This window comes from Panthera onca, chromosome C1 (assembly GCF_046562875.1).
Source record: "Panthera onca isolate mPanOnc1 chromosome C1, mPanOnc1 haplotype 2, whole genome shotgun sequence".
Lineage (NCBI taxonomy): Eukaryota > Metazoa > Chordata > Mammalia > Carnivora > Felidae > Panthera > Panthera onca.
Window position 1 is genome coordinate 121,559,464 of NC_138346.1, and position 18,343 is coordinate 121,577,806.

An 18,343-nucleotide genomic window follows, 5' to 3' on the forward strand; every position below is an offset into this window, starting at 1 on the left:
CTTCTGCTCCCTGGGGGGCAAAGGTGCACGCTCAGGTCACATTTTAAGGTTATAAGGCTGCTGGCTGTTTCCAGATCCAGGGTGTAATGTATCTCAAGCTAAAGGAGGTCAGAATAAAGTGGTGGCTAAGGACTGCAGCCTCCTAGCATTTGGGGGCCTAGTGCTCACCCAGAGATCTGTGGTCGTGCAGGAAAGGGATACAGGCCACCCTCCCTTTGCCAGCCACAACAAGATGCTGGGACATCTCTAGTCCCACCCCCAGCCTCCGTGCTATATGTCTGTATCTATAACTACATCTATCTATAAATCTCTATTTCTAGCTCTTTTTTAGAGGAAGAGAATTAATTGTAAGCAGGTTCCACACGCAGCAAAAGACCGACGTGGAGCTCGATCTCACAACCCTGAGATCATGACCTCAGCTATCCAGGCACCCCATAGTTTTAAGTTTTTAAATCAAATCAGTCCATATACACAAATGCAGGTTTGTAACACACAGGTAAGGATAACAAATAACAAATGGGTCCATGCACCCAACTCAGGAAAATTCCCAGCACCGTGGGGGCTCCCTGATCCACGCCTCACCCCTGCCTTTCACATCTGTTACTCCCTTATTTTTCTTGAGATGTTTTCTTACCTTTTGAAAAACATTTTAAAAAATATTTGTTTTTAAGAGAGAGCGTGTGTGAGCGAGCAAGCACAAGATGGGGGGGGGGGGGGGGACGGGGCACAAGAGAGGGAGGGAGACGCAGAATCTGAGGCAGGCTCCAGGCTGACAGCACAGAGCCTGACACGGGGCTTGAACCCATAAACCGCAAGATCATGACCTGAGCCGAAGTTGGACACTCAACCAACTGACTGAGCCACCCAGGGCCCCAGCTTTTCTACCTCTTTAAAAAAAATGTTTATTTATGTACTTTGAGAGAGTGAGAGAGAGCACGCATGCGTGTGAGCAGGGAAAGGGGAGAAAGAGAGAGAGAGAGAAGGAGAGGATCCCAAGCAGGCTCCACACTGTCAGTGCAGAGCCCGATGTAGGGCTTGATCCCGTGAACCATGAGATCATGACCTGAGTCAAAATCCAGAGACACTTAACTGCCCGGGCCACCCAGACGCCCCCTATGGTTGTCTACTTTTAAACACTTCTCCAGGTGCTTAACTTACTCTGATCCTCTAGGGATTTCCTTCTGAATCAATGCCACAAATATGTAAACTAGAAATCATAGAGAATTTGTGCTCTAACTTCAGTGCTTCCTCCTGAGGATGATTTAAGGTCCTTGATTTATAAAAAGCTAACACTTAGAACTATCAGCAATGTCAAAGTTTCCTGATTAATTACAAACAATACTTGGATAACAAAAGAACACATTTACCTCTTTTGGGACCCTCCATTTCCTCGGATTGCCTCCAATTCCACCAACAGAGATGAAATCTGGGAAACGTTATTTAACACAAGTAAGTTGCAACAAATTCGCTTTCTTCCATCATCCCTCCCTGAACTACTGAACTGGCCTCTCTGCCTCTGGTCGTACGCCACTCTAGGCCATTCTCCTCTTTGCAGCCAGGGGGCTCTTTCTAAAATGCTGGTTTGTCACTTTCCTCCTCTGAAGGCCTGCTCCACAGGTTGTTGAAGAAGAGGACCCGTCCAATCTGAGCAACACCTGTTAAGCTTCCGAAGAAGCTCTCTGGGTATTTCTCACCCCCCTAAGAGCACATGTAAGTCCACATGGGCGCAGCTGGTAAGAACACGAGCGCGACTTGGGAGAGCTGCTGGGTTCACTCTTCGCAACTGCTAATGCGAATGACCTTTTCAAAGCCTGGAGGGCTGGAGTGCATCCCCAGGATGGTGGAGGAGGAAGAAAACTGGACCAGGAATCAGGAGACGAAGACAGGTCTTACTGTGCCGTCACGCAGCTGTACCCCTTTGGGACTCCTGGTGAAGGGCTCAGACTCGTCATCAATGAACAAGCAGCTGACTCAGACGGACTCTGCGGTGCCCTCAGGGCTCTGTCCCATGCTGGTGTTGTTAAAGAGGTCACCTCTAGACACCCCCACTCGTGAGGCTGCTTTCCTATCTGAACAAACACGCTGGGCAGGACCTGGGGCGCAGGACTGGACCATTGTGAATTCGTGGGGAGCAAAAAAAGCAGGCATATGAAACCCCTCATGTCTTGGAGACTTGGGGCTGTGGAAAGTGCTTGGACTGCCACACAAACAAGCTGGCGAGAGGTCTCCCGAGAAAACTGTAGTGGGAGGGCCAGAGTCACGGTCCACGAGCTGGGGTCAAGTTCCAGCAACACTCTGCAGGAGTTTAGGTGTGTTCTACCCAACCTCCCTGCTCCACATGAAGCCTGAAGTGGCTTGAACCACTATTAATGGGCTTGCACGAAAAAGTCTTGTGAATATATATCACCCGAGTATTAGATGAGGAGCACAGGCTATGAGGACTCTGTGTTCTAAGCCAAGAGCTCACTCTGAAGGTGCAAGGACATGAAGTCCATCCACATACGGTGTTCTTCTTATGTTTTCTCCCACTTGCTGGTGATCAAGACCTCAGTAAATACTTTCAAAATTTAATGAAAATTAGTTCTTGGGGCGCCTGGGTGGCTCAGTCGGTTAAGCGTCCGACTTCGGCTCAGGTCGTGATCTCACGGTTTGTGAGTTCGAGTCCCACATCGGGCTCTGTGCTGACGGCTCGGAGCCTGGAGCCTGCTTTGGATTCTGTGTCTCTTCCTCTCTCTCTGCCCCTCCGCTGCTCATGCTCTGTCTTTCTCTGTCTCTCAATAATAAATAAATGTTAAAAAAAATTGTCTTTTAATTTTTAAAATTAAAAAAAAATTTTTTTAAATTTTTTAAAATAGTTCTTAACACCATTCCCTTGGCAATGACCTCATTTCTAGTTTTATATATATATATTTTAAGTAATATATATATGTATGTGTATATACACATACATACATATATACACATATATGCATATATATAAAACTATTATTATTTTTAAAGCCTTGGAAGAGAGGCCGAGGCTGGGAATGGCAGCTTTGACAGCAGCCACGAGGGAGACTCGCTCCACTCTCGGGGTGCACAACCTCATGGTGAATGCCCCAAGCCAGCCAGCAGAAAGGCAGGACTCAGGTTACAGCACACCTCAGCCTCCCTCTACCGGAACGCTTCAGCCTTAGGAAGCTTTCATGAAAACGGAACAAAAACGACTAACCAAGATAGAAGGCTATTTAGGAGATAACACAAGACGGATGCCTTTCAGCAAGCCCAAGCAACTGGCGCTCAGATGGATTACAGCGGTCTCCAGGGTCAACCCTTTGTGGTTGTCCCTTAAAGCTTTCCCGAAACAAACTGTTGGCTCACTTAGGCCCCACCACTGGCGTAAACCTGAGAGGTAGCCTTCCCACGATCCGTGACTGAAAATCTGCCTTGCTGCTGCAGCTGGCCCAGGTCACCCTCTGAAAGCCTAGTTTTACTCGTGAAATAGAGTCAGAATTTAAGACTAGAGGCGGAGCCGCGCCAGCTAAAATCTAACAGTTCTACCCCTGAAATGCAAGAGCTGTACGTGTGTGGACCAACATGCCCCTCGCACACATGAACCTGCACGAGGAATCCCAGTTTCTCTACCAGAACAGAGGTGACCAAAGTACCTTGCTGCTTGCTCTTGTGTTCTCAAAGATCTCCGCCTTGAAACATTCACCATTAAGGGAAATGATGGGAGAAGGCTCCGCATCACAGAGTTCGGACAACGTCAAGGCACTGAGCTGCTCTTCCAGAGAAAGGACCAGGCCCTCGCTTTTCAGTTCTGCCGGATCCAGGGCCTGAGAAGAATACAGGAGACGGGAACTGGTGGTGCATAGTCGAGGCAGCGAGACAGGTTATTTGCCAAGGCAGTGATGGCCATCTAACATTTCACACAGCCAACTGTCTTCTAATTCATCATCAGTGTCTCCTCAGAGAAACCCTGATCAGAATGCAGTGTTGCAAGTTTGTTCACCAGATTAAACATAAATCAAATGATGGCACTTCTCAGAGAAATGATGCCAGATTCCACGACCATTCTGTTTTCCCCAGCGGAAGCAGTACAGTTAATTAAGCTGTTGTCATCAAAACACATTACTACAGCTCCTCAGAAAGAATAACACTCATCTTAATTATGGATGTGCCTCTATCAGATGTGAGGGCCACTTTTCCAATTGTATAAATACTCGAGTTTTCACAACTAGCCTTAAAAGCCCCAATACCACCAGAAGGCAGAAAAGACTAGCAGCTAAATTGGCTTTATGACATCCTCAAATACCAAAGTATTCATGGATGGTTTTCACAAAATGACAATTTCCATTCTAAAATAAGGTTTATTTACAAAAAGAACAGTAAAAGCTGTCTCACGGGGCGCCTGGGTGGCTCGGTCAGCTAAGCGCCCGACTCTTGATTTGGGCTCAGGTTGTGATCTCTGGGTTCGTGAGTTTGAGCCCCGCGCCATGCGCGGCACTGACAGTGCAGAGCCTGCTTGGGGTGTTCTCTCTCTCTGCCCCTCCCCTGTTTGTGCTGTCAAAATAAATAAACTTAAAAACAACAACAACAACAAAAAACCTGTTCTCAATACTAGGGGAATTATCTCAAAATCGGTGAAAAGTAAAATAAGTAAGACTTCTCTTTTCTGCCCCACCAAAACCCAGAAGCACCCCAAAAAGCCATTTCCCTTGATCCAGCGGCTGGACCCCAGCACAGAACAAATGGACTTCTCTGGCAGCCACTCTGGGGATGCACGCAAAGGGCTTTTCTTACCGACGTCAGCAGAGAAAGGTGACAGCAACATTGGCGGAGTCTCAGCAGCTGTGTCAACAGTACGTGGGGGGTGCCAGACCGCTGTGAGTCCGCGGCCGCAGAGGCTCCAGGCCCACCGGACCCAAACTCCCGAGCCACTTCCACAAAGGAAAACAAACCACAAGAAACAGTGCAGGATTTAAAGCACAAATATGGGGAGGAATCGCCAACTCAAGGAGGCCATTGTGAACTTCTCTGATATGAGATTCGGTAACATGGCTGTAACTGACTTCCCTACCAATTAAGCCAAATGAAACACGGGTTTTCTTTGCAGACCTACTTGCATTTTAATAAAGCGGATTTCAAAAGTAACTGAAAAGAAGTTTACATCACCGGGCCTGGTGCATGGAGATCAGCTTGGGTTGGCTTGGTTTGAGGTTCCTAGCTAAGATCGACTCTCTCAGATCAAGAATTCATAGTGGCGCCTGGGGGCTTAGTCGGTTAAGGGTCCGACTTTGGCTCAGGTCACGATCTTGTGGTTCGTGGGTTTGAGCCTCTCATCAGGCTCTGTGCTGACAGCTTAGAGCCTGGAGCCTGCTTTGGATTCTGTCTCCCTCTCTCTCTCTGCCCCTCCCTCGCTCCCACTGTCTCTCTCTCTCTCAAAAATAAATGAACATTAAAAAAAAGGGAAAAAAAAGGATTCATAATGTCCCGTCTCTAAATCCACATTTTCATTTCTTGTATGTATTTATGAGGGTCCCACTGCTTACCTTTACTGAATGGATTATCAGGGCTTCTTCCAGACTGGTTGCCTCCACTTTCGTGCCCTGCTTTGAGGTAGGATTGCAGAGCTGACCTGCCTCAGATCGAAAGAGAAAATGGACATATAATGTTTGCTACGACCAAAGACATTTACAGTGGTCACTGCTTAACTGTGCTTGCAGTAGGACCCTGCAAAATTATAAAGGGGAGATCTGTTAGAATAAAGCCAGGCTCATGGCAAGTACTGGCCAAAGGTAATGAAAACTAATTGTTTTAAAAGCCAAATCATTTTTTAAATGATTGATAAGGGTTAATAAACACATTAATATTATAGAACATTATGCTTAATGATAACTTACTACTAACTTACAACACGTTAATGTAACACTAACATTAATTAGCATTAGTTTATGTTTATTAATAAATAGTATAATACTACATGCGTTTACAAAGAAAAAAACATATTCACACTGGAAATGAGAGGTACCCAGAGGGAGAGAGTAAATCTGGAATTTAGGGAAGGACAAGAGTTTTAGAGACAGCATAAAGAAGAGACGACAAGGATTACAGAGCAGTTTCTTTGTTTAAGTCCAATCAGATGCTGATCAGGTCAAAGGTCAAAGGGATGTTCTTTCCCAATACGGCCCCATAGGACCAGATAGAACTGATGTACAGTGACCACACTGTAGGGCTTCTATGCAAGGAAGAAGCCCTTGCATAGGCTTCTAGTGCCTATGAAGAACATAGTGTGTATATGAGACAGAGGGGAGTCGGGGAGTGGGTGGTGAGAGAAAAAGGGAGAAAAAACAAAGAAACAGGAGGAACACAGATATCCAAACTCATCGATAATAGCATAAATGCAGTTTGAGGAATCCTGTATTCCTCAAGCCTGGACTCACTCCCAAGCAGGGAGAGCAATAACACAACAACAAATGTGAGGTGCTTCCTCACTGCACACACCTGGATCTTGCCAAAAGGACACTGTAAACATTCTCTTCCTCTTCAGAGAGCTTTAATCGGTGCACCCGAAATTTCCGCTGGGGCAGCATCACCTGGAGGAGGAGAAAGCAGCCGGTGAAGTCAGACAAATGACCTGAGCATTACAGAGTAAATCCCCACAGTGGACACTGGAAACCTAGTCAAAGCCTGGCCAGCACTTCCCCCTGTCCTAAATCAGGACTGCTGTGGGGCCCCCTCACAGGAAGACGGACACTCAGAGACCCCCCAGGAGCAAAGCAGATGGCTGGTCAAGCCAAGGCAGGGATACGGATACCCCCCTTCCCTGGCCTCGCCCAGGGACGAGTGAAAGTAAGATTACCAAGGGCTTGCCAGTGGGGTCCAGCTGGTCTTTTGTTCTCCTCAGCAAAAGGCTCTTGGTTAAAATACTTAACCGTTCTCCTCCTTTCTTTGAACCATTGTCAACCTGGCTCTTCCACAGTCGGATATCATCAAATGGTGAGCAACGGAGAAATCTGTTTTTGTTGGGGAAGAAGACAGAGAGTAGGAAGGAAGTATTGAAGGATAGTTCAAGGAGGAGAAAAGCGTCCAAGGAAACACATTAAGATGAGAAACAAATCAGGGGCGCCTGAGCGGCTCAGTCGGTTAAGCGTCTGACTTCAGCTCAGGTCATGATCTCACGGTCCATGAGTTCGAGCCCTGCATCAGGCTCTGTGCTGACAGCTCAGAGCCTGGAGCCTGTTTCAGATTCTGTGCCTCCCTCTTCTCTGACCCCACCCCGTTCATGCTCTATCTCTCTCTGTCTCAAAAATAAAAAAATAAAACGTTAAAAATAAAAAGATGAGAAACAAATCAGATTTTCTGTTACATCTGTCATTCAATCATTTTTAACACTGAATTTCATAGCAAAGCTCTGCCAGACATATCAAAAGGATCCAAGTCAGTAATAAAACCACATTATAAAATGTGAATTTTCCCATTAACATTGTCCGTATTGCTACAGCAAAACACGCAATCGGTAGGTAGAATTTATTCCTAAAGCTTCAAAGGTTGACAGAGAAATTCCCTATCCTCTTGCAGGTGGACTTGAATTAAAGCAAGTACTTTAAAATCAGCATTCTTTTCTGTTTGCATCGAATAAAATAGTAGGCCTGACCCTAGGACATATGCTTTAAAGTGGAAAAAGCCCAGAACATTCACCGGACTGAAGAAAGAGGGTTTTGTTTCCTTTCATTTTAATCCGTCCTGTATTTTTTCACACACAGGGGCTGGATGTCATCAAAGTCTTGTACCTGCCAATCAATCAACTGGTTATTTTCTCATGGATATTAATTCTTTTGTCCTTTAAAGGTTGTCAGGTTTGCCGTCTGCTATCCGAGATAATCTGGCACACTCTGGAACTTTATCATGAGATATGAAACAAGTATGAAGGGTTATTGACACGGTTCACACTGACATAATCCCGGAGAGTTTTACTCACTTCAGCAGTGAATACATGTCCAACAAGGTGTTCTGAATGGGGGTTCCGGTGACAGCCCAACGGGCATGGGCCTCTAGCTTGCACACAGCTGTGGAAGTCTGCACTCGGGGGTTCCTAACACAGTGAGCTTCATCCAATATGATTCGAGCCCAGACTATTCGAAGCAAAGGTGTTTTTGCTATCTCCTGGAAGAAACCCAAGTGAAATCCATCAACTGTATGGGAGAATGTACATGTCTTCAAGAAGTTAAGGGAAAATATGAAAAAGTATGGAGGATCCATTCTTACCTTCAAGTTTGAGGGCTTAAATCAGGTATACTGAAATAAGAATTGAGCTGAAGAAACCAAAAGTGGAAACTCTTAATGGGCAGAAATAAACAAGTCAACTTGAGAGCCCCCAACTTTCGGTTTAAGATGCTTAGTAGTAAAATGTTTTAACTTAAGTTCATTTTATCCTTTCTACCCACTTCTGAGCAATGGCCATGGGTCAGGACTACACTAGGTGTCAAGCCTGGAAATTCACTCACTCAATAACATATTGACCAGATTTATAAAAATTCACTAGAACTGTACTGATGGGTCTACTTTTATGCGTAAGATATGAAATCAGACTTAAAGGACAGTTCCTAGCCTCAAGGAGCTCACAATTTGGCAGGGAAGAAAATCAGGCATCCAGATTAGCATGATGTTTATATATTAAGTCCCGCTGGGTAATTCAATACACGCCGGAAAAATCTACTCAGTCGGGCTCACTGCTACATCCCTAATACCTGAAACACCATCTAGCACATAGTAGATCCTTAACGTTCGCTGAATGTGCAGAGTGCTATGACGTAAGTAAGCACAAGGTCTAGGAGAGGCATTTAACCAGAGGATTAAAGAACTCTCAAAGCAGGTATAACTAACTAACTAACTAACTAACTGACCTAGAAAAGGAACAGAGGCAAAGCATTCCACTCGGAGGGAGAACAGCATGACAGCGCAGGGCAGGTGTCCGCCCCTTGGTACAAGTGAGCATGAGGCGCAGGGGGTGGGAGACGAGGGACGTGCAAGTTCAAGTTCCTACAAGGTCTACCGCGTCCTGCAACGGGACTACGGTTTGATCCTGAAAGCAATGAGGAGCCGCTGGAGAACCTCAAACATTAATTACCAGCAAGAAGTCAAGAGTTGTTCTGACTGGAGACGCATTCTAGAGATTAGCCCGAATATGGCTAGGTTAGTTCTTGGAACAGCACAGTATTTTCAGGAGAAAAAAAGCCCCACGGTAACTACGCAATAAAGCCTCTGTGCTGTATAACAGGGACTACTTGGTCGTCCTAGCAAACATTCAGGGTTTTTTGTCTGGTTATCGTTTAGCTTCTGGCCCTTTTGTAGCCTTATTATTTGCAACCTCTTTTCCTGGGAGGTGGAGAGGCAGTTGTTAATGGCTTAATACAAAAATACTTGTACTAAAATACTGGTCTTCACATTGAATATAAAAAATACCCCAGGGTGCTTGGGTGGCTGTTGGTTAAGTGTCCGACTCTTTAAAACAAAATTTTTTTTACTGTTTATTTATTTTTGAGACAGAGAAAGAGCATGAGAGGGGGAGGGGCAGAGAAAGAGGGACACAGAATCCAAAGCAGCTCCAGGCTCTGAGCTGCACAGAGCCTGATGTGGGGCTTGACCCTGAAACCACAAGATCATGACCTGAGCCGAAGTTGGACGCTTAACTGACCGAGCCACCCAGACACCCCAAGAGTCCAACTCTTGATCTCAGCTCGGGACTTGGTCTCAGGGTCATGAGTTCAAGCCCCACATTCAGCTCTGCACTGGATGTGAAGCCTACTTAAAAAAAAATATATATATATCGGGACACCTGGGTGGCTCAGCCGATTGAGCGTCCGACTTTGGCTCAGGTCGTGGTCTCACAGTTGGTGAGTTTGAGCCCCACGTCAGGCTCTGTGCTGACGGCTTAGAGCCTGGAGCCTGCTTCACATTCTGTGTCTCCCCGTCTCTCGGCTCCTCCCCTGCTCATGTTCTGTCTCTCAATAATAAATAAATGTTAAAAAAATTTTTTTTTAAATTTATTTAAAAATAAAAAGAGTATATACTCCGAAGACTCTAAAAATTGCAAGTGGGGCTTCCCATATTCATGTGATGAGTACCATTACAATTATAATGTAGTTACTGTTATTAGTTCAAGAAAGCAACTAAATACTGTGCCAAACCTCACCCTTTACTACTGATGAGTTTGTCTAAAATAAAAGAGAAGGAACAGAGGGAAGGACTCTTTGTTTCCGCAGGTGGAATGTTTAGGCCATTCCTGCCCTCCCAGGAAGGTACCTTTCCTTACTCTGATGCTGCGGAAAGACTCCAGTTAAGTGAGGTGTGGCTCCAGTTTCCCTGGTGGCTCCCAGACTCACCTTCTCCGCGCTGGGGTTTGCACCCGGGATCACTCCCTCTTGTTTCTGTGTGGGAATTTCCTTGGTCAGAAGGTTATAGGTGGTGATCACGATGTCATATGTAGACAGTCTGCAGAGATATAACACAGAGTAAGCAGTAAACAATCCCTCCGTGACTGACAAAACAGGCGGGGATGACTTGTTTATAAAAAATGCGAGTGGCTGCAAGGACAGTCAGCAGAATTCGTTAACTCATGTCCGTAATCCACACACACATGGTTTGGGAGGGATAAACTTTACTCACGAGGCTTCCTTAGCTCTGACATCCGGTCATTTTTATAGCCTGCTCACTATTACTAAACAGCCTCCCTGTCCCATCCCACGAGTCAGAAAGAAAAACCTCTGGCTAGCATCATATTAAGCTTGATACAATCTGGCAATAACAGAAGCAGCGTAGGATTGAGAATTAACATTTAGTAATGATTTGACCTAGACTGACACTGAAGTCTCAGGGAGGTAAGAAACTCTCAAAGCATTGTTCATCTATAGCTGATCTTTCGTCTTATGATTCTATAACGGATTTCTGAAAACCCATTAACCCAGCTTTGACATTTGGGTACAAAAATACATGCTGTAAGCTTGGAGTTTACCTCTCCTGTACTCTACACGTAAAGATTCTTACCAAAAGGTACAAATCTTTTTTCCAACAAAACGTAATATTGTGCACCTAGGCGAATGTCCATAAATGCTTCTGATAAAAATGATATGCCTAATTCAGAGGGAGTGCAGTCTACACATTGCCTTAGTCTCACACAGAGAGGAAGAATTAAGAATGATTCCAAACTGTCAACTAGCGCATTCGGAACACCAAACCAGATATGCTCAAAGCGCAAATCAAGTGAGGTGTAATTTATTTCTAATAAATATCTGGAACAAAGGCCACTGAAAGCACTCTGCTGGAGAAGGCACGCAGGCCTGTCACTGCTGCCCTGATACTTTTCATCCGCTGAGGCGACCCTCACTCATGAGAGTAGGTGTATTGTAAGACTGAAGGCCCCCAATTGTGCAACTCACTGTTCTTTAGGAGGTCAAATTTCTAGTATTAGAGGTTGGGGAGATTATTCGGAGGCAGAAACAACTCTGTTCATGACTAGATAGCAAGTATTCAACCCAGACCATCACATCACAATTAGGAACAAAAAATTCCTTTAGAGGCTCCTGGCTGGCTCGGTCGGTGGAGCATGTGACTCTTGACCCTGGGCTTGTAAGTTCAAGCCCCACGTTGGATGTAGAGATTACTTAAAGTCTTACCAAAAAATAATTCCTTGAAAACCAAAAGCAAAGATTAGGACTAAAATGACCATATGGGGAAGGATTTTCATTCCTCCTTCCTGATCATCTCCCTTCAGGAATTTGGTTAGGTCTCACCCTTAACTCTTGAGTCTAAAACTTCTTAGATGGTTCATATGTGAAAAAGAGCACCAGTCTGTATCATACAATCCTTAATAGTCTATCAGAATGCTCTGTAAGACTGGGCTGACTGGGCTGGCTGCATGTGCATGAACAGAAGAAGAATGTGAAGCTAGACTCATATATTCAACAATCGTGAGTGACTGTGGCAGATCCTGTTGTTCCAGAGGAAATGCTGCTGCTCCCTGGCTGACAACTCAGACACCTCAGGCTACCTCATATGGCAGCTCCTGTTGAGGACGGGGACGAGGATACAGCAAAAAGAACAACCTGCATCTCTTCTCACAGGTGAAGGATGCTGGGTTGACAACAGTGCCCTTGGTCTTCACAAATCACCAGCCCTGATTAAATGAAAGCCCAGGGAGAGCGGGGAAGGCCAACAGGCCCCTTCAGCCAAGATGCCGAGGGCTCACACCAACTGCCGTATTTCCACACTTACACTTTTGCACGTTGTTCCCGGTTGGGCCCATGATAGAGACAGACTCTTAGTGTGTTGCTGCCCACACGTTTCATCACCTCGTTTTTCCAATGATGGATCAGGGAAGCAGGACAGATGATCAGCGTTCCATGGGAAGTGAACTCAGAGGAGTCTTGAGGGGGGAAAAAAATCAGCACCTCGTTACGCTCATTCAACCGTCTTTGATTCCTGGAAGGCATTTCCTCTTTTTCTTGACTTTCATTCTTTCAATCAATATTTAAAAAAAAAAAAATTTTTTTTTTAATGTTTATTTATTTTTGAGACAGAGAGAGACAGAGCATGAACAGGGAAGGGTCAGAGAGAGAGGGAGACACAGAATCTGAAACAGGCTCTAGGCTCCGAGCTGTCAGCACAGAGCCCGACGCGGGGCTCGAACCCACGGACCGCGAGATCATGACCTGGGCCGAAGTCGGATGCTCAACTGACAGAGCCACCCAGGCGCCCCTCAATCAATATTTTTAACAAACTGCTGCTCTTACTTCCACGCACAGGGTACCACAGAATGGGAAATAAAAGAGGTGATCTGTCAACTCAAAACACGTATATGTTTTCCCCTGTACAAATGTCAGACAGAGAGAGGCTGAGGAGGGAGAGGAAAGTACAGTACGTGGCCTCAGTCTAGAAAAAACAATATGCTTCCACAGTGGCGAGGAGGCAGAGGTAGGATCATTTCCTATCTTGTCCCGAGTAGATTTGTCACAGGAGAGTATTATTTTCTCTGAAAAGTGTAATTTAATTACATTCACATTATAATGTAAGTACAAAACCCCTCAGAAAAGCCAAGATTGCTTTGGAATGGGCTAGTGATGGAGTATTTGTACCATTGCCCACACCCCCATCTCTTTGCATGAACCCAGGGGCACAGGACCCGGCTGTGACCGTGTTCATTAGAGGCCCTGCAAATGGACGGCAGATTTATAACAGTCCTACCAACTGACCCACCAACTGTCTTGGTGGATGTTAGCAACTTACACGTGATGTGGTGATGCCAATATGTTACATGTAGGACCTTTAATGCACTTGCACATTTTACTTTCAAACAGAGGTTGAGATAAGGTAGAAATTGTCTAGAATTTGGAAACTTCTGGAATTTCGGAACACTTGGAAAACAGCTTCTGCTATGGTGGCTACAATCTGAGGTTGTGACAGACCTTCCTTAAGAAAACAATATATTAACTAATTTGTACCTAACCTATGGTTATGTCCTCAACATTAACAGAAATAATCATCAGAGCCCTTCCAGAGCCTTGGCTCTCTCTATAAAATTTTTTCTAATTACAGGTCAAGCTAAGTTTATAGCAAAAGGAGAAATGATCACTTGTAATTAAGCAGATCTAGCATCAGAAATGATGGCACAGGAATGAGTCTAACACTAGTTTTCCAATAGACGAATTAAATATGACCAAACGTGTTCTTTCAGAGCTTAAAAATGTCTACTCTTAAAAATGTCCACTTAGGAAGTAACAGGCTATTTGTATACCATCTTTGGAAAGCCAGGTCAATGCCATGTTTTTGTCTTCTTCTTTGTTTTTCTCCCGATTCTTCTGGGTCAGGATGAGTGCAATCATTGTCAGAGTTTTTCCTAATCCCATATCATCCGCTGGAAAACAACAACAAAAATCGGACAGTCCATTACTTAGGGCAAAGCATCACCTCCACTTGAAGAGAGAAGCCACTGGCAGACCTTAGCCCTTGCTGTGCTGCCGGTGTGGATCTAGGTCCTTTCCAAGCCTGACAAATCCTTCACCTTGCGTTTGAAGATGATCCCTAGCTCTTGCTGTTTTTTATCTAGATCAAAGGCGTTTGCCGTGACTTTTGCAAAACTTAGAATTTAGGACTTAGATTTTATTCTAGTCTGCATGCTGAAATGTTACTTAACAGATGCATACGTGGACATCTATCTCAGTTTGGTGGTATTGCCTGGTCTTTTTAATTTCTTACTCCGCCAAAGCAAAAGGATCCAGTAGGTGGAGTTCGTCCAAAACAGTCCTTCTCCATTCCCTTCATTTATTCATCAAAGAGCACCATAAATGAACATTTCTTGGGTGGTATCATTGTGCCAGTCACTGAACTTACCTAATTTATTGTTTGTACCCTATAGAATATTCTCATCCTCACCGGAACAGTTTCAATAAGCATTCTGACATAAGCAGAAGTAAAATGTCACAGCATGGGTTCTGGTTCGCATTCTGACCCTGCTACCATGCAGACAGACTTAGCACCACACATCTGACCCCCATCCTGGGAAAGGCCCGCTGACAAGGTCGGCCCTGGGCTGGCGTGTGGGAACACGAATTCAAGCAGGGTTCTCACCGTTCCCAGACCTTGTAAGAGTGGCTCACTGTGCCTAAACTGTGCCCACATGATGTGGTTTATGCTGCACAGCTGCTTTCCTTCTGGGAGTCTGGAATTTCAGGACCCAACAGGCCGGAAGCTGCCATTGTGGCCAGTTCCTAGCAAACACCTGGGGCCCAAACTTCCCTGCTTGGTAACATCTTACATGTGTCATCACAGCTCAGCCTGTGTGACTTCACTGGGAAAGGTCTCTGGAAGCTTGCACCTGGTATCCCCTGAGCTTTGCCCCATGTGCCTTTTTCCTTTGCTGACTTCGATTTCTAGCAAATCAAAATCAATTTAATTAATTAATTAACTTATTTAAAGTTTGTTTTATTCTGACAGAGACAGAGAGTGGGGAGGGGCAGAGAGAGAGAGAGAGAGAATCTCATCAGCGCGGAGCCTGATGCGGGACTCGATCTCACAAGCCTATGAGATCATGACCTGAGCCGAAATCAAGAGTCGGACACTAAACCGACTGAACCACCCAGACGCCCCTACTTTTTTTATTTTGTAACAAATCACAGCCATGAGTATGACCACATGCTGTGCATCCTCCTAGCAAATCATCGAACCTTGAGGATCCCCAACACGGCCACTTACTAGCCATCATGGCCGTCTGTCATGTTTTCTAGAAGCTGAACCCCTTGGAAAATTTTAGTTTGAGGAGTCTCCAAAGCAGAGCCTGGAAAACTTACTTTCTAAGGTCCCCTGCACCTAAGGCCCTGGCAGCGTGACCTGGCTCTGGAGATCACATGCACTCAACTCACATAAGATTTCAACTCAGATGTAAGCAACGTGAGAAATGAGGTTCCTTGTGACATCCTTTCTGCAGGAAAGGGTGGGGATAGGAGTCTCCGACTCTAGGGTGGCAATGCTCTCCTCTGGTGCTTGAGCAAAGCAGCCATGACAGTTTCCACAGGACACTGAGTTTATTACTTGGCTTTGGCCATGCTCCTAGATATCTGGTCTCCAGCCTGGCTCTCCACATCTCCCAGACATTCTCTGTGCCACCAGAGAATGAACTCTCCTTCTGCTTAATGAGCCACAGTCAGCTTCTACTGGGTGCCACCACGACCTCACCTCTTGAGTATGTTGCTTTTCCCACCCTGCCCCTCAGTTTCTTCATCTGTAAACAGGGGGCATCATAGTGCCCACCCCAGAGCTGGTGACAGGGTCAAATGAGGCGGCATCTCTGGGTGACTCAGTTGGTTAGGTGTCCAACTCTCGACTTCAGCTCAGGTCATGATCTCATTGTTGTGAGACTGAGCTCCACACTGGGCTCTGTGCTCAGTGTGGAGTCTGCTCAAGATTCTCTCTCTCCATCTGCCCCTTTCTGGCTCACATGTGCTCTTGTGAAAGGGAAGAGGGGGAGGAGGGGGAGGAGGGGGAGGAGGGGGAGGAGGGGGAGGAGGGGGAGGAGGGGGAGGAGAGGGAGGAGGAGGAGGAGGAGGAGAAGAGAGGAGAGGAGAGAAAAAAATTACAAAACATATGTCGACTCTTATCATAATGTCAGACTTACCCAGAATTCCTCCATGTGGCTTCTGACTTTCCCGCCATAGTAACCAGGCCAATGCCTGCTTCTGGTGCAGTAGCAAAGGGACCTAATAGAGGTAAGAATCAAAAGCTGAGTATAAATTCCTCATGAGGGGCTGGATCCTGACTACATGGACTCCATGCTCTCCGATTCTCATGTCTAGAAGTGATCCTCCCAATATCCTAGCTGTCACGGGGCTGCTCACTGATCCTTGGATGTCCCCGAGTCCGCCTCTGACCTAGGGGGACCATATGTCCTGGTGTGCCTGGGACAGACTTGCACCACCAGCCAGCATGTCTATCAAGAGCGTCTATCAAGAGCGTCCCCTACCGGAGAGTCTTGGTGTGTCTGCTTTGATCACCAGGCAGTTTCTATTGCTTGCTGCCAAGACCTCTGACTGGCCACCTTCCTTTCACTGACGAAGCCATTTCGACGGCTCTTCCTTATTTTCCTTTAAACGTGAGTCTCCACTCTGTAGGCAATGTCCCAATCTACACTGTGAGTCCTAAATTTCAACAGCCCTGTGACTGACACCCCCTTCCAGTCTTTTCTCACTCCACTTTATCCTGTGCTCCGCCACAACAACAATCTTCAGAAAACGCCTCGCTCAAAATTCTACAGTGATTCCGTCATTTCTCTTGAGCTGCTTCCCTATGCCAGGCTGCATGGCCAGGGCCGCCCCGCTCAGTAGCGCCACCTGCTGCCCTCGCTCTTCACTTGTTAATAATCGAGCCCCGTATCTCCTCTCTGACGGAGGCTTCGGCTTCTACCCTCTCTGTAATCTTTAGCCTGCAACTTCTTTAAGGCACGGAATAGGCAGGCAACGAAGAGTTCTTTACCTAGAGTGACTTCTCCCTTATTTTGATTCCTCTGTATGCTGCATACTGTCTGCGGTCCCTTACAATGCACACGGTACCTCTGTTCTTGCATCATTTTCTGGCTGGCTTATATCTGTTGCATATGCACTCCCCCCAGCTAGTTCCCTAAGAGCGCAATTCCTTCGCATCCTTCCTTCGCAATTCCTTCGTGGCACCCAGTGAAGCTCCGTAAACGGATCTTTTACTGCTATAGACTTCTATAATTTTATGGCTTTAGGGAAAAAAAACTATTTTTTTTTTCCCTCACTGCTTAGCAGGAGGAGAAAATACAAGAGAAGCCGCGGAAGTATTATCCGTAGGAAAGATCCACCAGGACAGCACTCTGCCGGGCAGAGACCCAGGGTCTGTGGGTGCAGGGACACTCCGCGCCAGGAATCTTCCCCAGCTCACCTTCAGCCCGGGGGGATCCTCTGCCAAAGCTGTCTCGGCAGGCCGCGACTCCAGTGACTGATGTAGCTCGTCAATGGCTTTACTTATGATTTTCCACACTGCGTGAGGGCCATCTGGTTTGGGAGGGCCTGGGGACAAACAGGCGTTCACTCAAGGTGTCACAAGTATTTCACCCTGGCAATTCGTGGTTCGCCAGATAATCAATCTGCATGGACTACAGATTCTTGCCTCTCGATTTTCCTGGCCTCCCAGGCCCCTCGATCCCCATTTTCTGTCTGTTTAATTACACATTCTAATAAAGGGCAAAATAACAGAAAGGATAATAAAGAGGTAACTTGTAATGTTTTGGATGTGTTTCTTTTTCCCCCCAGCTTCGGAGAGGTGGCAGAGGAAAAAATAGTGCCATTGTTATTTCAGGAAGAAAAGATCCTCGGTGCTGGACAAAGAAGGGAAGTCAGCAACAGGGAAGGCCGAGCTAGTGGAAGTCTGTGGATATTAATTCGGGCAGAGGGGGAGACAGCCCGACATGCGTGTCACTCGCTGACCGCCCTGAGCCAGGCGGTATTAGCTCCCTCGTCCCACAGGGAACAGCTAGACACGCACCTCAGCTGTTTGCAGTGTCAGGGATGAGGTGTCCCAAATATGGTTTCTAGATAAACAGCAAGCAATTAACCATCTAAACGTTACAATATTTTTAATGTTTACAATATTTTTAAACATTACAATATTTTTAAACGATAAACCATTTTAATGGAGTGCTTTTCAAAACGTATTATATACTTTCTCACCTTAAGACTCTAACATAATTTCGTTTTTGTCCAGGTGACTCAGTCACCATCATGCTCACTGAATGATGCTCTCACAGCAGTGCTCTCAGCCAGGACTGTCCTGCTACTCAAACACACGCATT

The 18,343-nt window shown here is 45.9% G+C and overlaps 1 protein-coding gene across 2 annotated transcripts in view; it reads right to left on the reverse strand.

The window, feature by feature from the left end:
* TTF2 (transcription termination factor 2) overlaps nucleotides 1-18,343 on the reverse strand; it is a 41,101-nt gene that overhangs the window by 5,484 nt on the left and 17,274 nt on the right. For both annotated transcript variants that reach the window (XM_060625574.2, XM_060625575.2), the window contains 12 exons: nucleotides 17,434-17,561; nucleotides 16,151-16,232; nucleotides 13,775-13,894; nucleotides 12,256-12,406; nucleotides 10,368-10,476; nucleotides 7,964-8,148; nucleotides 6,845-6,998; nucleotides 6,487-6,578; nucleotides 5,535-5,620; nucleotides 4,786-4,922; nucleotides 3,648-3,818; nucleotides 1,368-1,426 (listed from right to left, as the gene is read on the reverse strand). In XM_060625574.2, coding sequence (XP_060481557.2) covers nucleotides 1,368-1,426; nucleotides 3,648-3,818; nucleotides 4,786-4,922; nucleotides 5,535-5,620; nucleotides 6,487-6,578; nucleotides 6,845-6,998; nucleotides 7,964-8,148; nucleotides 10,368-10,476; nucleotides 12,256-12,406; nucleotides 13,775-13,894; nucleotides 16,151-16,232; nucleotides 17,434-17,561 — 1,474 coding nt within the window. The remainder of the gene's footprint in view (nucleotides 1-1,367; nucleotides 1,427-3,647; nucleotides 3,819-4,785; nucleotides 4,923-5,534; nucleotides 5,621-6,486; nucleotides 6,579-6,844; nucleotides 6,999-7,963; nucleotides 8,149-10,367; nucleotides 10,477-12,255; nucleotides 12,407-13,774; nucleotides 13,895-16,150; nucleotides 16,233-17,433; nucleotides 17,562-18,343) is intronic.